The sequence below is a fragment of the Bacillus rossius genome, chromosome 1 (assembly GCF_032445375.1).
Source record: "Bacillus rossius redtenbacheri isolate Brsri chromosome 1, Brsri_v3, whole genome shotgun sequence".
Classification (NCBI taxonomy): domain Eukaryota; kingdom Metazoa; phylum Arthropoda; class Insecta; order Phasmatodea; family Bacillidae; genus Bacillus; species Bacillus rossius.
This window is the reverse complement of record NC_086330.1, coordinates 285,322,672-285,343,841: the sequence shown is the minus strand read 5'-3', so window position 1 is coordinate 285,343,841 and position 21,170 is coordinate 285,322,672. Positions and strand designations below refer to the sequence as shown.

Genomic DNA, 21,170 nt, shown 5'->3' with positions numbered 1-21,170 from the left:
TTACTTGTATGGGAAAATTAAGAATGATAAGGCATCTAGTGCGTGGCAACAATGTTAATAGGCAATAGGAAATAAACTTCTATGCGCCTGCGGCATTGTCAACACACACTTCGTACGTGTACTGCATGTTGTATCTAACCCCCTCCAACGCATTTGATTCTAAATTGGACTTTTAGTAAGGATCCCTAATGTTATTGATAATATAATACAGCCTATATCCTTCCTCGATAAATGTACTATCCAACACTGAAAGAATGTTTCAAATCGGACCAGTGGTTCCTGAGATTAGCGCGTTCAAACAAACAAACAAACAAACTCTTCAGCTTTATAATATTAGTATAGATGTTACGTCAGAGGAGGAAATCTGATATCTGGTGTTGTGTGTTCATATTTCGACACGAGCATGGAAGTTCTTAGAAATACTTTATTCATACGCCTTCTTCCTCCTAAACCACATGTGTAAGAAAATGTGTAATATAAAATGAAAATACACAAAAAGGTATACATAAAATAGATATGCGAGTTTGTAAAACAGGTTCCAGTATTGTGACAATTACAGCGCGCCAGGCTGGATGTAGAGACCCAGAGTGGGGGCAACCCTCTGATGCAAAGTCAACCGCATTTTAGTAACCAAAGACAAGCTCGTTACTTAAATTTATTTTTGTGTAACATCTTAGCTCTCAGTATACGGCAATTGGTTGGAGTAATTTCGTGAATGCGATGGAAGTCAAGGAACGGATATGTGTAACTGACGGTGCTGCTATCTATGGTGGATGGCGCGAACCAAAGTTCACAAAGCCAAAGGAAAACTTTATATTAGTAACTATTTAAATACTTTTAACAATATGGGCAGTATTTTAACAAAATACCCTGTCGAAAATCAGGTTCAAAGTCGGGGTTTAGTAATTTTTCAAGACTTTTTCGTTTTTATCAGAGCCGTTTCATTATATAGTTTAAAATTTAGTTCTGCAAAAGGAATGATTCGCTAGCCGACGTAACTGCTCCGGCAACGAAATCTAGCGGCGGGCGCGGAAACTACGCGTTATATAATTGAAAACGCAATTTGCGTATATTTATCACACTCATAATTATTTTAAAGAATTATATTTTAATTTTCGTGTCCGAAGCCCGAGTTTCGTATTAAAAGTGTGATTGCAAAGGATGCGTGTACTCGCAGAGGCAGGCGGCAGGTACTCTCAGGATCAGAGGGCAGTTACACATTGGAGTAGGTGCGGGTACTCACAGAGACACGGTGCAGGAACTCACAGGAGTAGGGTGCGGATACTCACAGCGACAGACGGCGGCTACTCACAGGAGTAGGGTGCGGATACTCACAGGAGCAGAAGACAGTTACTCACAGGGGCAGAGGGCAGGTACTCATAGGAATAGGGTGCGGGTACTCACAGGGACAGGGGGCAGAAACTCACAGGAGTAGTGTGCGTGTACTCACAGAGGCAGGAGGCAGTATTTACCCCGTTACCGAGGTTAGATGTTACACATCTCTGGTTAGTACTGAAACGCCCACTCACATTTTTTTTATTAAGGCTCGGGATCCTACTACATGTTGGTTATTTAATTTTCTTGTCAATAGGTATAATTATTTGATAGGTATTCATGTAACTTTATCAAGATAGCTTTTTTTTTCATTTTATGTTTCGTCTCAAGTTTTCTCAACATGTACTTACTGAAGTTAAACTTATACCGGTAAAAGTTCACGCAAGTTCATAACTAGATCACTTACGTGAACTTTCATAGCCCGAATATACCGTTTAGTGTATGTAAGGTGAGACATTTTGTCACCCAGCAAATACAAGAGAGTTCTCGAAATAAATTTACTGCGAGTTGGACGGAGTAAATGTAATACGACAATAAGGCTGAAATATGTAATCAAGGGCGAATCCAGGATGATGGAGAGGACCAAATTAATTTTTCGAATACATTTAAAGTACATCTAGAATTGAAATATTGAGTACATTTTATTTGTGGTTCAAAAAGTCATGTTATCTATAGAACTGTTGTAAAAAATAACACTTAAGTAAGTTTGGTGAATTATAAGAAATTAGGAGAAATTTAAATATTATTCAGGGGTTGGGAGGGGCCACTCTAGATTAGGCCTACCTGTACATTACATCTAGATATAGTATTTTATTTTAAAACGGAACGTATGATGCCACCAAAATCCAAAAAAAAAAACTTATCTATTTCTGATTTAAAATGAAGAGTCGGGTGAGTTGCGAAAATAACGAAAAAAATTAACACGTGTACAGTGTTGCCACCTGAACTGTCATAAAAAAATAATCGCAAAGTTTTTATTTTCTATTCCGTTGAGGGGGAAAAAGGAATAATTATATTCCGTGTTATGTACGTCACACTTGTCATGGTCTTTGTTCGCAGTTCCAGTTAACTGCAGGAAGTACGTTACATTCCGACCAGAATCGTCCAAGGAACTACCCTGTAAATATTTTGTAAAAGGAACAGAGATGTTCATATAAAATTACAGATATTTGTAAATTTGTACATACACATGAAAACAACTATCACTACAAAATAGTGTTCGTAGTAATATGCTTTGCGTTGTCCCAGTACCTCAAATAGTTAGTTATTTGTAAATCGTTCCCTGAATAGCTTTCCAGTACATAATAAGCATGATACAACCAAATAAAGTAACATTGTTTAATATTATATTATCTTTTATATGATTAAAAAAATTACGTTTGAATTAATCATCAATTAAAAGATAAAATTATGCGCCAATTTTCATATGAAATACTCAGCATTATCTCGAAAAAAAAATGTATTTCATATATGCAATAATAGCCATAGCCATGTGATGTACAAAGTTACAATATCTGTCCTGCAGTATTACAACTATTTCTTGGCAACTGGTTTTCAAAGGAATCTTTTGTAAAAGAACAGATCATATTTTTCTCTGTACAATCTTGGTAAACAAACTAATTAAAAATGATATTTCTAAACTTACTCCCCCCTCCCCTTTGCGTCACCCACTTGCCAGCATGGATTACGACTTCAAGTTCTGTGTTCTGTTGTTAACCAGGCAAAAATTCCCACGGAAGAAATAAAAGTTTCATTTTAGAATCAACAAGTTTAAAAAAAATAATGCTCCAGTATGATTCTTGTGAGTCCTATTTAAAGAAAGTAAACTTTCCACCGGTAAATTTACGAAGACCCGTGCTTAATTTGTAACCAGTGTTCAGCGTTAAATAAGAGATAAGATATTTTATTAGTTTAATTAGTTTTCCTGGGCAGATCTTCCCCAGCGGCAGCTTGCAAATTCTTGGAAAGATACTATTTATGCCTTTACGTGCCGATAAAACTTATATAAATTACATAAGCTTTGCTAACAGAAAACGTATTTTGATTACGTACAAAACTTAAAATTCTGCCACAAGTGCGTTAACGGAGACGTGTAAAATTCAAATAGAATATTTAGCAGACTATCAGGCATAATTTTCTTGTTAAGTGTTTCTCCAATTCCTATGTGAATTTAAAAAAATAAACTTTTTGGTTATTAGTGGGTGAAATTACGATATTCTCCAATCCAAATCTCAATTTCGAATCACATAGAATACCTGGAACCCAGCCCTCGAGGAGTCTATATATATATATATATATATATATATATATATATATATGATGGGTCAAAAATAAAATAAATAATAATTAAAATATATTAACTATGGTATTGAAAACTCTCCCCTTTAAAAGTTTATTTCACGAATTAAGTTTCTTGCATCAATACATTTTGTAATTTTGTTTACATATTTTCATATTTAAAGAATAGTAACATCTTGGAGAACGGAAAAAGGATAGAATTAAAAAAAACACAAAAAACTTTAGTAAACTTCAGAGTTTTCAGTGTTATTGTTTTATTTACCAAATTTTCCACAATTGTTTTATATTTTTCCTTGAATTTTAAATCTTTTAAAAATGCTACAAATTTGATGGCATTCGAGAGTTTGGGGACGCGACTAGCCCATCTCTAGTTGAAAAAAAAATGAATTCAAAGCACAAAAATATTTGTAAAATATTTTTATCACATTATTGATGCATATTTGTGAGCTTTAGTGTGCAAGATGCAACTAATACAACTTTATGTTTCCTTTAACATTACAGATCCTGTTTAAGTCTTCAAGTATGAAACGACGTAAGGCGAATGGAAGAATCCGGTAAGTAAGAACGATAGTGATTAGCTATGTATTGCCGTTGTGAAACAAATCTGAACTTCAGTTATAATAAACGTCGATTTTTCTTTGTGTTAATGAGTAGTATAGCTTGGCCGGTCCGAGATCAGGATGCAGGTAGTGGAGCCGAGAGCCGGCTCCGCCATCTTGGATTCTGACGTCACGGCGGCCATCTTGGATTGTGACGTCACAGCGGCCATCTTGGATAAGCGTAACGGGACACAGCGTAACGGGACACAGCGTAACGGGACATAACGTAACGGGACAAGTAGATCACGGCGGCCATTTTGGATCCGCCATCTTGGATCCGCCATTTTGGATGACGTCATTGTGTTCTAGAAAATTCTGGTGATGTGTTTTCCGCCATATTGGATGATGACGTCACCGTTGCAATTTTTGTTACGGCCGCCATCTTGAAATTTGGACGCCATCTTGAAAATCTTTAATTATTATCCGATTTTAATGAAAAAAATTCCAAAATTCATCAAAAAATTAACTTATTCGAATTCTGATTGATTATATCGATCACCGTCCTCGGTTCAAACCCGGTGAGTCCAAAAAAAACTAAAAATGGCGACAGGCTCCTTCCTCAACGGTGGATGCAGGCAGACTGACTCCTAGCACTTTTTTTCAAAACATATATATCGTCAGCTGGTATGACGACATGTCCGCCATCTTGTCTTCATCCGCTGGAGACCACCATCTTGTTTTCGTCTGCCAGAGTGTGCCGATAACATGTAGTATAATTATCTGGTCACCATACTTTTGTCCTCAACTGTTGACATTGAACATTGACCTTGACCTTTGTCCTTGACCTTGAACTTTGTCCTTGACCTTGAACTTTGACCTTGACCTTGAACTTTGACCTTGACCTCGAAATTTGACCTTGAAATTTGACCTTGACCTTGAAATTTGACCTTGACCTTGAAATTTGATCTTGACCTTGAAATTTGACCTTGACCTTGAAATTGAACCTTGACCTTGAAATTTGACCTTGACCTTGAACTTTGACCTTGACCTTGAACTTTGACCTTGACCTTGAACCTTGACCTTGAACTTTGACCTTGACCTTTTACCTTGACCTTGACCTTGAAATTTGACCTTAAACTTTGACCTTGACCTTGAACTTTGACCTTGACCTTGAAATTTGACCTTGACTTTGAAATTTGACCTTGACCTTGAAATTTGACTTTGTCCTTGTCGACCATCATGGACCCGACATTTAATGTTCAGTACATGCTTCCAGGAGCGACCAACTGCTGGAGTACGTCATCTTGTGTGTGTACTCATATTATAGAGTACATTTACATCTGGTTAATTTTATTTTAACCTGCTACAGTGCAGTAATCATTTATTACCGAGGTGCCCCCCGCCATCTTGAAATTCGGACGCCATCTTGAAATCATGTAATAATGTAGCTAGAAAAGCGGGGAAAAATCCAAAATTCATCAAAAAAATCACTCATTAACTTACAAATCGGATCGATGGATCCCTGTCCACGGTTCGATTCTTGACCAGTGACAGTTGTAACTAATTATTAAATAAATGTTAGATTCTGTTTTCCATTACCTTTCGCGGAGTTTATTAATCATTCGCTCTACGAAAAACAACTCAAGTCAATATACCTGACCAACGAATTAAATCAGTGCCGATTAGCCTATTATGAAAGTCTAATTTTTCAATAATCTGAATAACATATAAGCCGTTCATGTACAAAGCCACACATATAGATCAATTGTCTTCAGTCCATAAGACCGAGTCATGACATTATCAGACGTATAGGCTAGTCATTTCAGGACCACATGAACTTCGTCGTTATCTAATTATATTCTATTAATCCAACGTGACATTTTTTAAACATACTAAAGGACCAAGTAACCTTGAAAAATATTTTAGTAACACCAAGAGGTTTTAAATTAGTAAATATTCAATCACTACATTTTGTACTACGCGCAATCAACAAAAGGGAAGCACTGACAACGAAAAGACAGCACCACCAACGAAAAGGCAGCACATTTGGAAGCACCGACAACGAAAAGGCAGCACATTTGGAAGCACCGTCATCGAAAAGGCAGCACATTTGGAAGCACCGACAAAGTAAAGGCAGCACATTTGGAAGCACTGACAACGAAAAGGCAGCACATTTGGAAGCACCGACAACGAAAAGGCAGCACATTTGGAAGCACCGACAACGAAAAGGCAGCACATTTGGAAGCACCGACAACAAAAAGGCAGCACATTTGGAAGCACCGACAACGAAAAGGCAGCACATTTGGAAGCACCGACAACGAAAAGGCAGCACATTTGGAAGCACCGACAACGTAAAGGCAGCACATTTGGAAGCACCGACAACGAAATGGCAGCACATTTGGAAGCACCGACAACGAAAAGGCAGCACATTTGGAAGCACCGACAACGAAAAGGCAGCATATTTGGAAGCACCGACAACGAAAAGGCAGCACATTTGGAAGCACCGACAACGAAAAGGCAGCACATTTGGAAGCACCGACAACGTAAAGGCAGCACATATGGAAGCACCGACAACGTAAAGGCAGCACATTTGGAAGCACCGACAACGTAAAGGCAGCACATTTGGAAGCACCGACAACGAAAAGGCAGCACATTTGGAAGCACCGACAATGTAAAGGCAGCACATTTGGAAGCACCGACAACGAAAAGGCAGCACATTTGGAAGCACCGACAATGTAAAGGCAGCACATTTGGAAGCACCGACAACGTAAAGGCAGCACATTTGGAAGCACCGACAACGTAAAGGCAGCACATTTGGAAGCACCGACAACGAAAAGGCAGCACATTTGGAAGCACCGACAACGAAAAGGCAGCACATTTGGAAGCACCGACAACGAAAAGGCAGCACATTTGGAAGCACCGACAACGTAAAGGCAGCACATTTGGAAGCACCGACAACGTAAAGGCAGCACATTTGGAAGCACCGACAACGTAAAGGCAGCACATTTGGAAGCGCCGACAACGTAAAGGCAGCACATTTGGAAGCACCGACAACGTAAAGGCAGCACATTTGGAAGCACCGACAACGTAAAGGCAGCACATTTGGAAGCACCGACAACGTAAAGACAGCACATTTGGAAGCACCGACAACGAAAAGGCAGCACATTTGGAAGCACCGACAACAAAAAGGCAGCACATTTGGAAGCACCCACAACGCAAAGGCAGCACATTTGGAAGCACCGTCAACGTAAAGGCAACATATTTGGAAGCACCGACAACGAAAAGGCAGCACATTTGGAAGCACCGACAACGAAAAGGCAGCACATTTGGAAGCACCGTCAACGTAAAGGCAACACATTTGGAAGCACCGTCAACGAAAAGGCAGCACATTTGGAAGCACCGACAACGAAAAGGCAGCACAGTTTGTATGCATCATCGAATAAGGAAGCACATTTGGAAGCTCCATCAACTAAAAAAGGCAAAAAGGAAGCACAAGTTACGAGATCTAAGTCTTAGTAAGAAATCATAATACAAGAAATAAAAACATTACATTCTTATAATTTAAATTATTTATTTTATTGCTTTACATTATACAAATGCAAGTAAAACAAGTCATTATTGTATGTAGCCAGCATTCCTCAGTTCCTTGAGTATGAAGGATATTTCTTTGATGCACGAATAGTTTCCTGCACAAAGCGAACCATGTAGAAGTCTTAGCCGGTCAACCAATATGTTTGGATCTTTCCATGATGTGTAATCATTCTCTTCTACCACCATCTTCCTTGCACCTTTATAATAAATATTATGATCTCTGGTGTCTTCCGTTTTACCACCAACCTCAGGGTAACTTTCATGTTTGAGACGGTGATCATCACAAGCTTGATCAGATTTATTATATATATTACGTCGTTTCCATCGTTTCGGTCTCAGAACACCGCCACATTCTTCGATCTTGGCAGCTTTAGGTGTTTCATCATAGTCTATGTCTTTGTCAACAGCCTCAGAGTCACTGTAACAATCACCGTAGAAGGAATCGTCTTCACCCAATTTACCGTAATAATTCGATGTTGATGATGTTGAAGTGTCTTCATCGTCTTCATGCTTCCTTTTTAGGAGTCCATCATTTTTACAAAGTAGGAAAGATCTACTTGAATTCGGCTGGAATATATTCTCACTTTTCACGTTAAGGATTCTTCCATTGTCTTCATTCTTCCGTAAATCATCAACCTTCTTCAATTTAAGTTCTTTGTCGAGATCAGAAGATCCAAGAAAATTATTGTTGTAATGCAGATCACTCTTCCTTAGGATAGTAGATTCATCGTTGTCCTCTAGCTTGTATGCAGGCTTAGCGCTACAAGTTCTGCCATGTATTTTTAGGCTCTCTCTCCGCGTAAACGACTTGCTACATCGAACACAACTTATCATATTGCGCAGTGGATTTTTAACACAGTCATTCTTCTCGTGTTGTCTTTTATTCTTTCTCAAGATAAACTCTTTACTGCAAAACTTACACCTATGTTCTTTCGATACAGCGTCAGATCCCAAATCGGAATTCATATTAGTTACTGAGACTAATGCCAGATACCAATTGAGTGTTTTAAATTAGATTCAATACTTAAATAGAAATTTTTTCATATTTCATCAGCGAGAATTAATATATCTCATACAAAAGTACTTTAAGCATATAGTTCTGCTTTTCAACAACAGATGTCGCCACATGTTGCTTGCAGGTAAATAATATTTAGTTCTTTTATGCGGGATGCGGGATGCTCACTAACGATCGCAAAAGAAGGATGGCTTCGCTAGACTCCAAGGAAAAGGAAGTTCGTCTTGCATGTTGGTGCTCCACAGATGTCTCATGGCGTAATATTAATTTGACTGAGTAATGATATTTGTTAATTCCACCTGATAAAAATATTGCAAGTTTTGATTTAGTAGCAGAAATTATCGAATTAAATGTAACTCCAAATAAAATGACATGTCTCATTAGACCAAAAAAAATCCATGCAGAGAGCGGTTTCTCAGAATAGTCGGAAACACTTGAAGAAACCACAGGAATGATTGCAAAAACACGGGAAAAACCATCAAAATATTGTCAAGAATAATCAGGAGCACACTGAGAAAACCACCATAATATTAACAATTATAATCGGAAGCACACAGAGAAAACAACCACATGTTTTCTTTGATATCATAAAATTACAAGAAAAAATATTTAAATATAAAAATAAATTAATAAAAAAATAAAAAAAATACATAAACAGTTTCTGCTAGCTTGTAAACTTATCATTGTTGAGCAAAGATAGAGTTCTTGTACAAGCCAGAAATTTATGCATTTTTTTATATTTTTTTATTAATTTATTTTTATATTTAAATATTTTTTCTTGTAATTTTATGATATCAAAGAAAACATGTGGTGGTTTTCTCTGTGTGCTTCCGATTATAATTGTTAATATTATGGTGGTTTTCTCAGTGTGCTCCTGATTATTCTTGACAATATTTTGATGGTTTTTCCCGTGTTCTTGCAATCATTCCTGTGGTTTCTTCAAGTGTTTCTGACTATTCTGAGAAACCGCTCTCTGCATGGATTTTTTTTGGTCTAATGAGACATGTCATTTTATTTGGAGTTACATTTAATTCGATAATTTCTGCTACTAAATCAAAACTTGCAATATTTTTATCAGGTGGAATTAACAAATATCATTACTCAGTCAAATTAATATTACGCCATGAGACATCTGTGGAGCACCAACATGCAAGACGAACTTCCTTTTCCTTGGAGTCTAGCGAAGCCATCCTTCTTTTGCGATCGTTAGTGAGCATCCCGCATCCCGCATAAAAGAACTAAATATTATTTACCTGCAAGCAACATGTGACGACATCTGTTGTTGAAAAGCAGAACTACATGCTTAAAGTACTTTTGCATGAGATATATTAATTCTCGCTGATGAAATATGAAAAAATTTCTATTTAAGTATTGAATCTAATTTAAAACACTCAATTGGTATCTGGCATTAGTCTCAGTAACTAATATGAATTCCGATTTGGGATCTGACGCTGTATCGAAAGAACATAGGTGTAAGTTTTGCAGTAAAGAGTTTATCTTGACAAAGAATAAAAGACAACACGAGAAGAATGACTGTGTTAAAAATCCACTGCGCAATATGATAAGTTGTGTTCGATGTAGCAAGTCGTTTACGCGGAGAGAGAGCCTAAAAAGACATGGCAGAACTTGTAGCGCTAAGCCTGCATACAAGCTAGAGGACAACGATGAATCTACTATCCTAAGGAAGAGTGATCTGCATTACAACAATAATTTTCTTGGATCTTCTGATCTCGACAAAGAACTTAAATTGAAGAAGGTTGATGATTTACGGAAGAATGAAGACAATGGAAGAATCCTTAACGTGAAAAGTGAGAATATATTCCAGCCGAATTCAAGTAGATCTTTCCTACTTTGTAAAAATGATGGACTCCTAAAAAGGAAGCATGAAGACGATGAAGACACTTCAACATCATCAACATCGAATTATTACGGTAAATTGGGTGAAGACGATTCCTTCTACGGTGATTGTTACAGTGACTCTGAGGCTGTTGACAAAGACATAGACTATGATGAAACACCTAAAGCTGCCAAGATCGAAGAATGTGGCGGTGTCCTGAGACCGAAACGATGGAAACGACGTAATATATATAATAAATCTGATCAAGCTTGTGATGATCACCGTCTCAAACATGAAAGTTACCCTGAGGTTGGTGGTAAAACGGAAGACACCAGAGATCATAATATTTATTATAAAGGTGCAAGGAAGATGGTGGTAGAAGAGAATGATTACACATCATGGAAAGATCCAAACATATTGGTTGACCGGCTAAGACTTCTACATGGTTCGCTTTGTGCAGGAAACTATTCGTGCATCAAAGAAATATCCTTCATACTCAAGGAACTGAGGAATGCTGGCTACATACAATAATGACTTGTTTTACTTGCATTTGTATAATGTAAAGCAATAAAATAAATAATTTAAATTATAAGAATGTAATGTTTTTATTTCTTGTATTATGATTTCTTACTAAGACTTAGATCTCGTAACTTGTGCTTCCTTTTTGCCTTTTTTAGTTGATGGAGCTTCCAAATGTGCTTCCTTATTCGATGATGCATACAAACTGTGCTGCCTTTTCGTTGTCGGTGCTTCCAAATGTGCTGCCTTTTCGTTGACGGTGCTTCCAAATGTGTTGCCTTTACGTTGACGGTGCTTCCAAATGTGCTGCCTTTTCGTTGTCGGTGCTTCCAAATGTGCTGCCTTTTCGTTGTCGGTGCTTCCAAATATGTTGCCTTTACGTTGACGGTGCTTCCAAATGTGCTGCCTTTGCGTTGTCGGTGCTTCCAAATGTGCTGCCTTTTTGTTGTCGGTGCTTCCAAATGTGCTGCCTTTTCGTTGTCGGTGCTTCCAAATGTGCTGTCTTTACGTTGTCGGTGCTTCCAAATGTGCTGCCTTTACGTTGTCGGTGCTTCCAAATGTGCTGCCTTTACGTTGTCGGTGCTTCCAAATGTGCTGCCTTTACGTTGTCGGCGCTTCCAAATGTGCTGCCTTTACGTTGTCGGTGCTTCCAAATGTGCTGCCTTTACGTTGTCGGTGCTTCCAAATGTGCTGCCTTTACGTTGTCGGTGCTTCCAAATGTGCTGCCTTTTCGTTGTCGGTGCTTCCAAATGTGCTGCCTTTTCGTTGTCGGTGCTTCCAAATATGCTGCCTTTTCGTTGTCGGTGCTTCCAAATGTGCTGCCTTTTCGTTGTCGGTGCTTCCAAATGTGCTGCCTTTTCGTTGTCGGTGCTTCCAAATGTGCTGCCTTTACGTTGTCGGTGCTTCCAAATGTGCTGCCTTTTCGTTGTCGGTGCTTCCAAATGTGCTGCCTTTTTGTTGTCGGTGCTTCCAAATGTGCTGCCTTTTCGTTGTCGGTGCTTCCAAATGTGCTGCCTTTTCGTTGTCGGTGCTTCCAAATGTGCTGCCTTTTCGTTGTCGGTGCTTCCAAATGTGCTGCCTTTACTTTGTCGGTGCTTCCAAATGTGCTGCCTTTTCGATGACGGTGCTTCCAAATGTGCTGCCTTTTCGTTGTCGGTGCTTCCAAATGTGCTGCCTTTTCGTTGGTGGTGCTGTCTTTTCGTTGTCAGTGCTTCCCTTTTGTTGATTGCGCGTAGTACAAAATGTAGTGATTGAATATTTACTAATTTAAAACCTCTTGGTGTTACTAAAATATTTTTCAAGGTTACTTTGTCCTTTAGTATGTTTAAAAAATGTCACTTTGGATTAATAGAATATAATTAGATAACGACGAAGTTCATATGGTCCTGAAATGACTAGCCTATACGTCTGATAATGTCATGACTCGGTCTTATGGACTGAAGACAATTGATCTATATGTGTGGCTTTGTACATGAACGGCTTATATGTTATTCAGATTATTGAAAAATTAGACTTTCATAATAGGCTAATCGGCACTGATTTAATTCGTTGGTCAGGTATATTGACTTGAGTTGTTTTTCGTAGAGCGAATGATTAATAAACTCCGCGAAAGGTAATGGAAAACAGAATCTAACATTTATTTAATAATTAGTTACAACTGTCACTGGTCAAGAATCGAACCGTGGACAGGGATCCATCGATCCGATTTGTAAGTTAATGAGTGATTTTTTTGATGAATTTTGGATTTTTCCCCGCTTTTCTAGCTACATTATTACATGATTTCAAGATGGCGTCCGAATTTCAAGATGGCGGGGGGCACCTCGGTAATAAATGATTACTGCACTGTAGCAGGTTAAAATAAAATTAACCAGATGTAAATGTACTCTATAATATGAGTACACACACAAGATGACGTACTCCAGCAGTTGGTCGCTCCTGGAAGCATGTACTGAACATTAAATGTCGGGTCCATGATGGTCGACAAGGACAAAGTCAAATTTCAAGGTCAAGGTCAAATTTCAAAGTCAAGGTCAAATTTCAAGGTCAAGGTCAAAGTTCAAGGTCAAGGTCAAAGTTTAAGGTCAAATTTCAAGGTCAAGGTCAAGGTAAAAGGTCAAGGTCAAAGTTCAAGGTCAAGGTTCAAGGTCAAGGTCAAAGTTCAAGGTCAAGGTCAAAGTTCAAGGTCAAGGTCAAATTTCAAGGTCAAGGTTCAATTTCAAGGTCAAGGTCAAATTTCAAGGTCAAGATCAAATTTCAAGGTCAAGGTCAAATTTCAAGGTCAAGGTCAAATTTCAAGGTCAAATTTCGAGGTCAAGGTCAAAGTTCAAGGTCAAGGTCAAAGTTCAAGGTCAAGGACAAAGTTCAAGGTCAAGGACAAAGGTCAAGGTCAATGTTCAATGTCAAAAGTTGAGGACAAAATTATGGTGACCAGATAATTATACTACATGTTATCGGCACACTCTGGCAGACGAAAACAAGATGGTGGTCTCCAGCGGATGAAGACAAGATGGCGGACATGTCGTCATACCAGCTGACGATATATATGTTTTGAAAAAAAGTGCTAGGAGTCAGTCTGCCTGCATCCACCGTTGAGGAAGGAGCCTGTCGCCATTTTTAGTTTTTTTTGGACTCACCGGGTTTGAACCGAGGACGGTGATCGATATAATCAATCAGAATTCGAATAAGTTAATTTTTTGATGAATTTTGGAATTTTTTTCATTAAAATCGGATAATAATTAAAGATTTTCAAGATGGCGTCCAAATTTCAAGATGGCGGCCGTAACAAAAATTGCAACGGTGACGTCATCATCCAATATGGCGGAAAACACATCACCGGAATTTTCTAGAACACAATGACGTCATCCAAAATGGCGGATCCAAGATGGCGGATCCAAAATGGCCGCCGTGATCTACTTGTCCCGTTACGTTATGTCCCGTTACGCTGTGTCCCGTTACGCTGTGTCCCGTTACGCTCCTGGAAAAACACCCTTCCTGAAAGGCAAGAAACAAAGGTACTCTGCGGAAGTCGATAGATACCACGTCTGTTCGTTGTTTATCGCTTACAGTGTTATCTAGCGGCGGAAGCTTCAACTAACGCAACCTACGATACCACATGTTACACCATTCACTTTCATGCACTGTAAATTTATTTTTGTAAATGGAACATAATTTTTTATGTAAAATTACAGATATTTGTAACTTGTACATTTAGACGTTATCATCTGTATCACCACAAAATAGTGTTCGCAGTAATACTGGGTTCGGATTCTTACCCGGTTATTTATGCTTTTCGTTATCCGATTATCTCCAATATTAAAAGTTATTTTTAAACCGTTCCCTGAATAGCTTTCTAGCTTTAACTGCCCACATTAATATGCATATGAACCAAAATAAAGTTCAATTATTGAATATGCATCATCTTGTCCATTGTTAAAAGAAAACCTTTAATGACACATCAATTAAAATATAAAATTATGCGCCAATTCTCGTCAGAAATACTCATTATTATCTAGAAAAACGCATTTCATATAATTATGTAAAAATAACAGTAGCCATGTGTTGAGCATCTTTTTTGTTGTATTGCAAACTATTTCTTGGGGCAACTGTTTTCCAAAGGAATCGTTTGTAAAAGTATAGAAAGAAAGAAAAATTTTCGGTTCGTGCGCGATTTTCCGATTACTCTATATCTGATTGGATCACGGGTTATGTAACACGCCCTCTGTCGAGTTAAAAACCACCGACAAACGCCTATGAGACATCTTGAGGAATCATGATCGTCCCGGAGAGAAGGTGAAAAGTGGCAGCAGCCAATGAACATGACTTGATTATACACACGCGTGTGGAGTCTAGCCTGCTGCCAGAAAAAAAAACTCGGATCTTACAGGTCTCTGCTATGTATTTGTGGTCACGACATTGAACGTGCCGAAAGGACTGTCAAAAATGATGCGTCGTGGCGTAGTAAATTATCGAGGTTATTGAATCTCTGCGTCACAATAGAACATTGCAATTGATAATTTCAACAAAGTGTGTATCAAGTGGCATATAATTAGCTAATGATGTTGCCATGCGCAGAATTTGAAAAACCGTCTGCATCTTGGTAAACGCCCGAACATAATCGACACAAACATGTACACAAGGACTTATAGCGATAGGCATTTGCCTAACACAAAACAAGCATAGCGGCCTGGCTATAATGCACTTAAACTTAAACAAATTTCTTTGTTTATTTTGGTTGTTTTAGCTTGCGAGAAACTAATGCTTCTATAGTTAGTAGTTTAAATATAAGGAACGAGTCTGAATTTAAAAAAAATGAAACCTATAATATCGCAGATATTTCAGACAGTGCGCCGTGATGTTTATCGCTCAAGTCCGTGTCGCGAACATAAATAATAATAATATACACTATATAGTTAATACACGCATTTTATTAATTATTAGATATAGTTCTCATTTGATGACCTTAGTACGACGTTCAGGACTACTGATTGGACGAAAACTTCACACGGTATTAGTAATGACACGTTTTTAAGCAAGTGTTAAACCTGCAGCGGTCTGTAAGTAATACTAACTAGCAACCTACCGCGGCTTCACACGAATGCGATATACTGATGTGATTAATAATAATATAAGTACTTATAAGTATAAAATTATACAATAGTTTTAGTGTTTTAATCTATTGGTATTGTTGTAAACAGAGATTCTTGGAATCAGAAGTTTCATGTATGGCATTACATACGAATACCTATACCTATATTGGTTGTTATTTCCGTTATTTTCAAAACCAATTAGCCAAGTCATATTTTTTGGAATTATTTCGATTTTTAAAATTTTTAATGCCGCGTGGCATCTACTGCATGGCCCACAAAAACTGACCCGCCTTTAATATGAACGAACTTGAAATGGGAGCTCACCTTATATTGGTTGCATTCAGTTGTGTGTGTGTGTGTGTGTGGGGGGGGGGGGGGTTGTTTTATTGTTATATATCCGGCTCCCTTCATCGTAGCGAGAAAAAAATACTAGTTTTTTTAGTCTAATCATAAGTTTTTAAACACAAAAAGGTTCATCAAAATAGGTCCAATAGTATTTGCGTGATGCTCAAACAATATAAACCGGGCTTGTGTGAATCGAATCGCAATGTACTACTGTAGTATGTTAGTGAACTACGTGAAGTTTAATTTTAGATAATACTGTGTTGTGCTTGTGCTTCATAGTATTCACTGGATGGGGGGAATCCCCCCCCCCCTGAATGATATTCTGCGTGTATGCTTGAGCCGGTAGGCCCTTAGTTGAGAGCTTAATTACTCGTGAGCTGGCGGAGGGGCGACTGCGTTTACCTAATCTGTCGTGGCAGGGCCGACACCCTGACAAAACACGCGACCAACCGCGAAGGGCACCGCGTTGCCATGGCAACTGATTGTCTATCCCACCCTACCCCTCTTCAAAACTGCGATACCGTCTCTCTGCAGTAGCTAGTGATGGGCTAGTGTACAGTCACACGAATAATAACCACAACCACAAACTGTACAGTTCCGAAGTTTACCGAAGTGAAAGTTAGGTTAGGTTTGTTCAGTGTAATAAATTATAGTTCTTTATTTTTTTTTTACACGATAGTAAGTTAGGTAAGTCCTCGTAACTAAAATGAAAGGTTGGATAGGTTAGTTTAGCGTTATTAAAAATACTCTATGACCATAAAATATATAAATTCTTGCAATAGGGTTTTTTTTTTCACGAGCGATCGGCAAACTTCGGAGAAAATCGGAACTTTTCAGGTGTGGCTCTCATGCTCTCATCCCTGTGAACCACTCACCACCAGGGGCGCTTGCGTCCCTGGTCACTAAATCCAGTACTGAACAATTAGCAAAGCGGACCACGAGTACAAGTGCCCAACCCCCGCATAGTAGACTCTTTTCTACTCTGTTCAACACTTCATCCAGACCATCCTCTGTCTCCTGTAAATTCCTACACGTAATGCATGCCAATTTGCATCCCGCATGAATGTGCCCAGGGTTTTCCCTGTGTCTATGCAGGTTTTACCTGGGCTCAACCTATCTCTAGTTATAGTCTAGATTTTAGAGTGAGGGTAGTTAGTCATGGCGCCAATCGCTGCCATGGCTGGCCAATCCCGTCCTAGCACATGATGCATGCGACCCTCTCCCTGCATGGCTAATCCCAGCATGACTAGGCGTATAGGCTTCGGCCTGAGACGCACCTACGTCCCTCCCTAACCCGGACCCCTCCAAAATACGCTTAGTTTTAGTTAGGTTAGGAAAAAAAATCTCATCCCTGTGAACTGTAAGCTTCCCTTAGTGATGCGCAGGATGTAGTTATTTCGAATAATCTGACACTTTTTTTTTAAACTTTTGTAATACATAAAACCTTGTTTTTTTTAATATATGGATTTTTGATAAACCAGTTCTTTTTTTGTCCTTTGTGCATAGAAACTACAATAACAAGACTGTGCTGTGCAGTAACGACTACTAATTATATCACGTAGGTATGTGAGTTGGTGTATGGCAATCTTTGTCACGTTGGTAATTGAAGTCAAAATGAGGTATCAGTGTAACGGTAATTCCCGGCTCACTTCATGATGGCCTTCTAAAGTTTCTTCCTAGCGAGTTCCTTTCAATGTATTAAACAAACTTGTAGCATAACCTTTTATGGAGATAAGATACGATTTGTTTTACTAACGAATTGCAGATCAGAGTTACTTCAACTTTAAAACAGACGAATACTCTATAGACTAATGCCTCCATGAATTATAGGCTGTGAGCTTGGGAAGGAGGCGAGGGAAGAAAAGAAAACATAACTTAATAAATTGATACATATACTCCATAACAAACGTATCTGCACCAATCATTACTGTAATTAAATTAGAGGCCGAGTTCGAAATGATTTGGCCCTTGGTAATTAGTTCTTTAGGTTTGGCATTTCGTAAGCTTCCAAATGGGACAATTCGATCGTAGTAGGATTACCAGACTTCCTCTTCGGACTGTCCTGCTCCTGTAGCCTCGTTACATTTGGGCGGGCTTTCTAAGAAAATAGCAACTCTCCTCTTTTTTCGAAGAAGTGAAAAAAAAATCCGAAATAGATTTTATGTATTGTGTAGTTATGCGTCAGTCAGATGAAAGTGTATGTTGATTAATAATTATGACAACAGTTTTGTTTGCATGTCACTTGATTTTAATTATCCAACTGTTGCTTCTACAATTTTATTCAATGTTTATTTTTAAATGTAGTTTCCAGCATTGCACATTTTTTGTAAATACTAGGCTTTGATTGTATATCTTTTATCTACAACGCGAAAAAAAAAATGCAACGCATAAAATACTCAACCTAACATTACACAATACAATAATGTTCACTCTATCCATATTTACTGTCAGTTGCTTTTAAGTGTCCGATTATTGTGTGTTAATCACCAGGTAACACCTGACTGAATTTTGCCATAATTGCCACCGAAGAGCAAGATTTTACCAAAAATGTGGCGTATCAGTAATAAAATAACATCGCAGTTCCCCAACCCAACCCATAAAACCAAACGTAACCTGTCATAACACAACATAAACCAACCTAATACAACCTGAACCTACCTGATACTAACCAATCGCTTGCAAACCGACCTAATCCAACCTAATGTAACTTAATGTCTCTTGACTTTACCTCACCCATACCTAAATCTTACATTAAAATAAACCCAACGTTAAGCTAACTACACCTAACCCAACCCTGAACCCCACATTAACCAAAAACCAAACTCAACACAGCCCAACCTAAGCCCATCTCCATGCAAAACCTAGCACTGACACTAACCCTGACATAAACCACAACCCTGACAATATCCATGACACTACATACCTCCAAACCGGACCATGACTCAGGTTCAAATAATAACTAAGATCCTAAACCGGACACTGACCATAAACCTAACCTTAAAAATAACTGATACTAAACCTGCATATGTAGACCCTAAAATTTACCTAGACTACACCTACGTTTACCATTAAACTAATCAGAATTTCACCATTAAACTGATCATAAACCTGACCCTAACCCTGAACATGGCTCTAACTCTGAATTTGACCCTACCACTAAACATGACCCAAAACCTAACCCAACCCAACCTAAAGTAATATAATCTATGTGATTTGAAATACTGTAAAGCCGGCTAAATATTTTTATAATGTAAATACATTTGCCCTCTGAGTAGGGGTAACTGGTTCCAAGCAAGAGTTAAACCCCCTTCAGTTTATTCGCGAAGGCGCTTCTTCCCTTGCATCCAGGGGCGCAACAACAGGGGGGGGGGGGGGGCAAGGGTATTTCCCCCCCCCCCTCTGAAACCTTGAAGTGGGGGCAAACGGGAGCAAAGAAAGTGCTGTGTAATCAATTTTTAGATAATAAAACTGCTTAAATAGCACCATTTCCCACCTTGAAATACCAATTTTCCCGGGGAGGACCCCTGGACCCCCCGCTTCAATAGGGGGGATCGATGATTCTTTATAAGAAGGTATATTGCCACCCCCCTCTTTGGAAATTTAGTTGTTGCGCTCTTGCTTGCATCCGCCCATGGTTAGTACAAACAGTAGCGTATTTATCGGGGCTGTCCAAAACCACACTCACACAAATTTATTTCTGTTAAGTTTTGTTATCTTACATGTTTCTTTTGTTCACATAGGTCTGACGGTCTGTAATATAACACAATTTACATCATAACTGTTCACATCCTGCGATATCTATCGTTTGGTTTGTGTGAGTGCTCGTGCGCGTGTTTATCCGTGTTTATGTCTCCACGTGTTCATAAAATATGTGCATCCAGTGGCGGACGCGGACCCGGGAAGGGGGGGGGGGGGGGAAGGATAGTGGGGATATACCTATCCCCCCCCCCAAGAAGTTTTGAAAAATTTTTCAAAGTATCAGTAAAGACAGTATGGTCCTGTGGGGGAAGCCACGCCGCGTACTACGGCTAATACTGTTAACCCATTGGCCATTGTATATCAGTGGTTAGTGTCAATATTGATGTAAGTTTTCTTTAATATACCTGTACCAAATTATTTTTTTTCTATTTTTTATTCGAATTCATTCTCCTTTCCCCAAAAACATTTTTGTATCCGCCATTGTGTGCATCTTTTTATACATGCAGTGTAAAATGTATGTGCTAGGTCGCCAAACGGCATGCAGAGATACAGGTGTTAAAGCGCCACTTAGAAACCGCTTGAGATTTATTAGAAGTGTCTGATTACGAATAGAATTTCAGAGCCATTGCATGTTTCCGTACAAGTTTTGTTACATGGTTTCGTCCATAACGTGTATATTTTGGACAGTGAAAAAGGCTAAAACGGGCGTATTCACGTACATCTTTAGGTATGAAAACTTAAACACACAGTATTGTAAGTGGTATAGGGACGTGCTGGGGAGCCTTTATCTTTAATATTCCATCATAGAGTGATAGGGTCACGCTACAAGTCTCATAGAGGCCTGTGCCTGGCGCGTAGAGGCTGTGACGCGTGTGCTGCGCGAGCGAGTGTCGCCCTTAGTGCTCCCACAGCTCGTGCACCCGACCAGGCGGCCACCTTAAACAACATTACTTCTCCCAACCGTAATCCTGGCCGCACCACTGAACACATAATTATAAACTTGGAATCCAAGACAAACTTTCAAGTCTGAAGCCAGCAAGCGCGTCTCTAGCAATGGGCGGGAGCCCGGCGTGCTGTTTCCTCACGCCGCCGCTAGATCGCAGCAGCTGTACCGTCGAGCGCAGCCGTACACTTCATAATGGATACAGATCGAACATGCAGCTGCTCAGTACATAGTTATTGTGACCATCATTGGCTGGCTTAATTGTCATTGTAGGTAACTATAAAATTAACGTGTCATTGCAGATGGCAGTAAATGCGTCGTTGAGGTTTTAAATTCTTGCGTCAGACTATATGTCAGACGGTCAATGCATAAGGTGCGTGCATTTAATTATGTTGCGGCAAATCTTTATATAAAAAATACACCATTTGTAAACATACCCACGCTGGCTTGTTTACGTTTGGTG

The 21,170-nt window shown here is 38.9% G+C and overlaps 1 protein-coding gene across 1 annotated transcript in view; it reads left to right on the top strand.

Moving 5' to 3' along the window:
• The window catches only part of LOC134527681 (uncharacterized), a 256,176-nt gene that overhangs the window by 61,401 nt on the left and 173,605 nt on the right, over positions 1-21,170 (top strand). The window contains exon 2 of the mRNA XM_063360583.1: positions 4,135-4,187. Coding sequence (XP_063216653.1) covers positions 4,175-4,187 — 13 coding nt within the window. The 5' untranslated portion in view covers positions 4,135-4,174. The remainder of the gene's footprint in view (positions 1-4,134; positions 4,188-21,170) is intronic.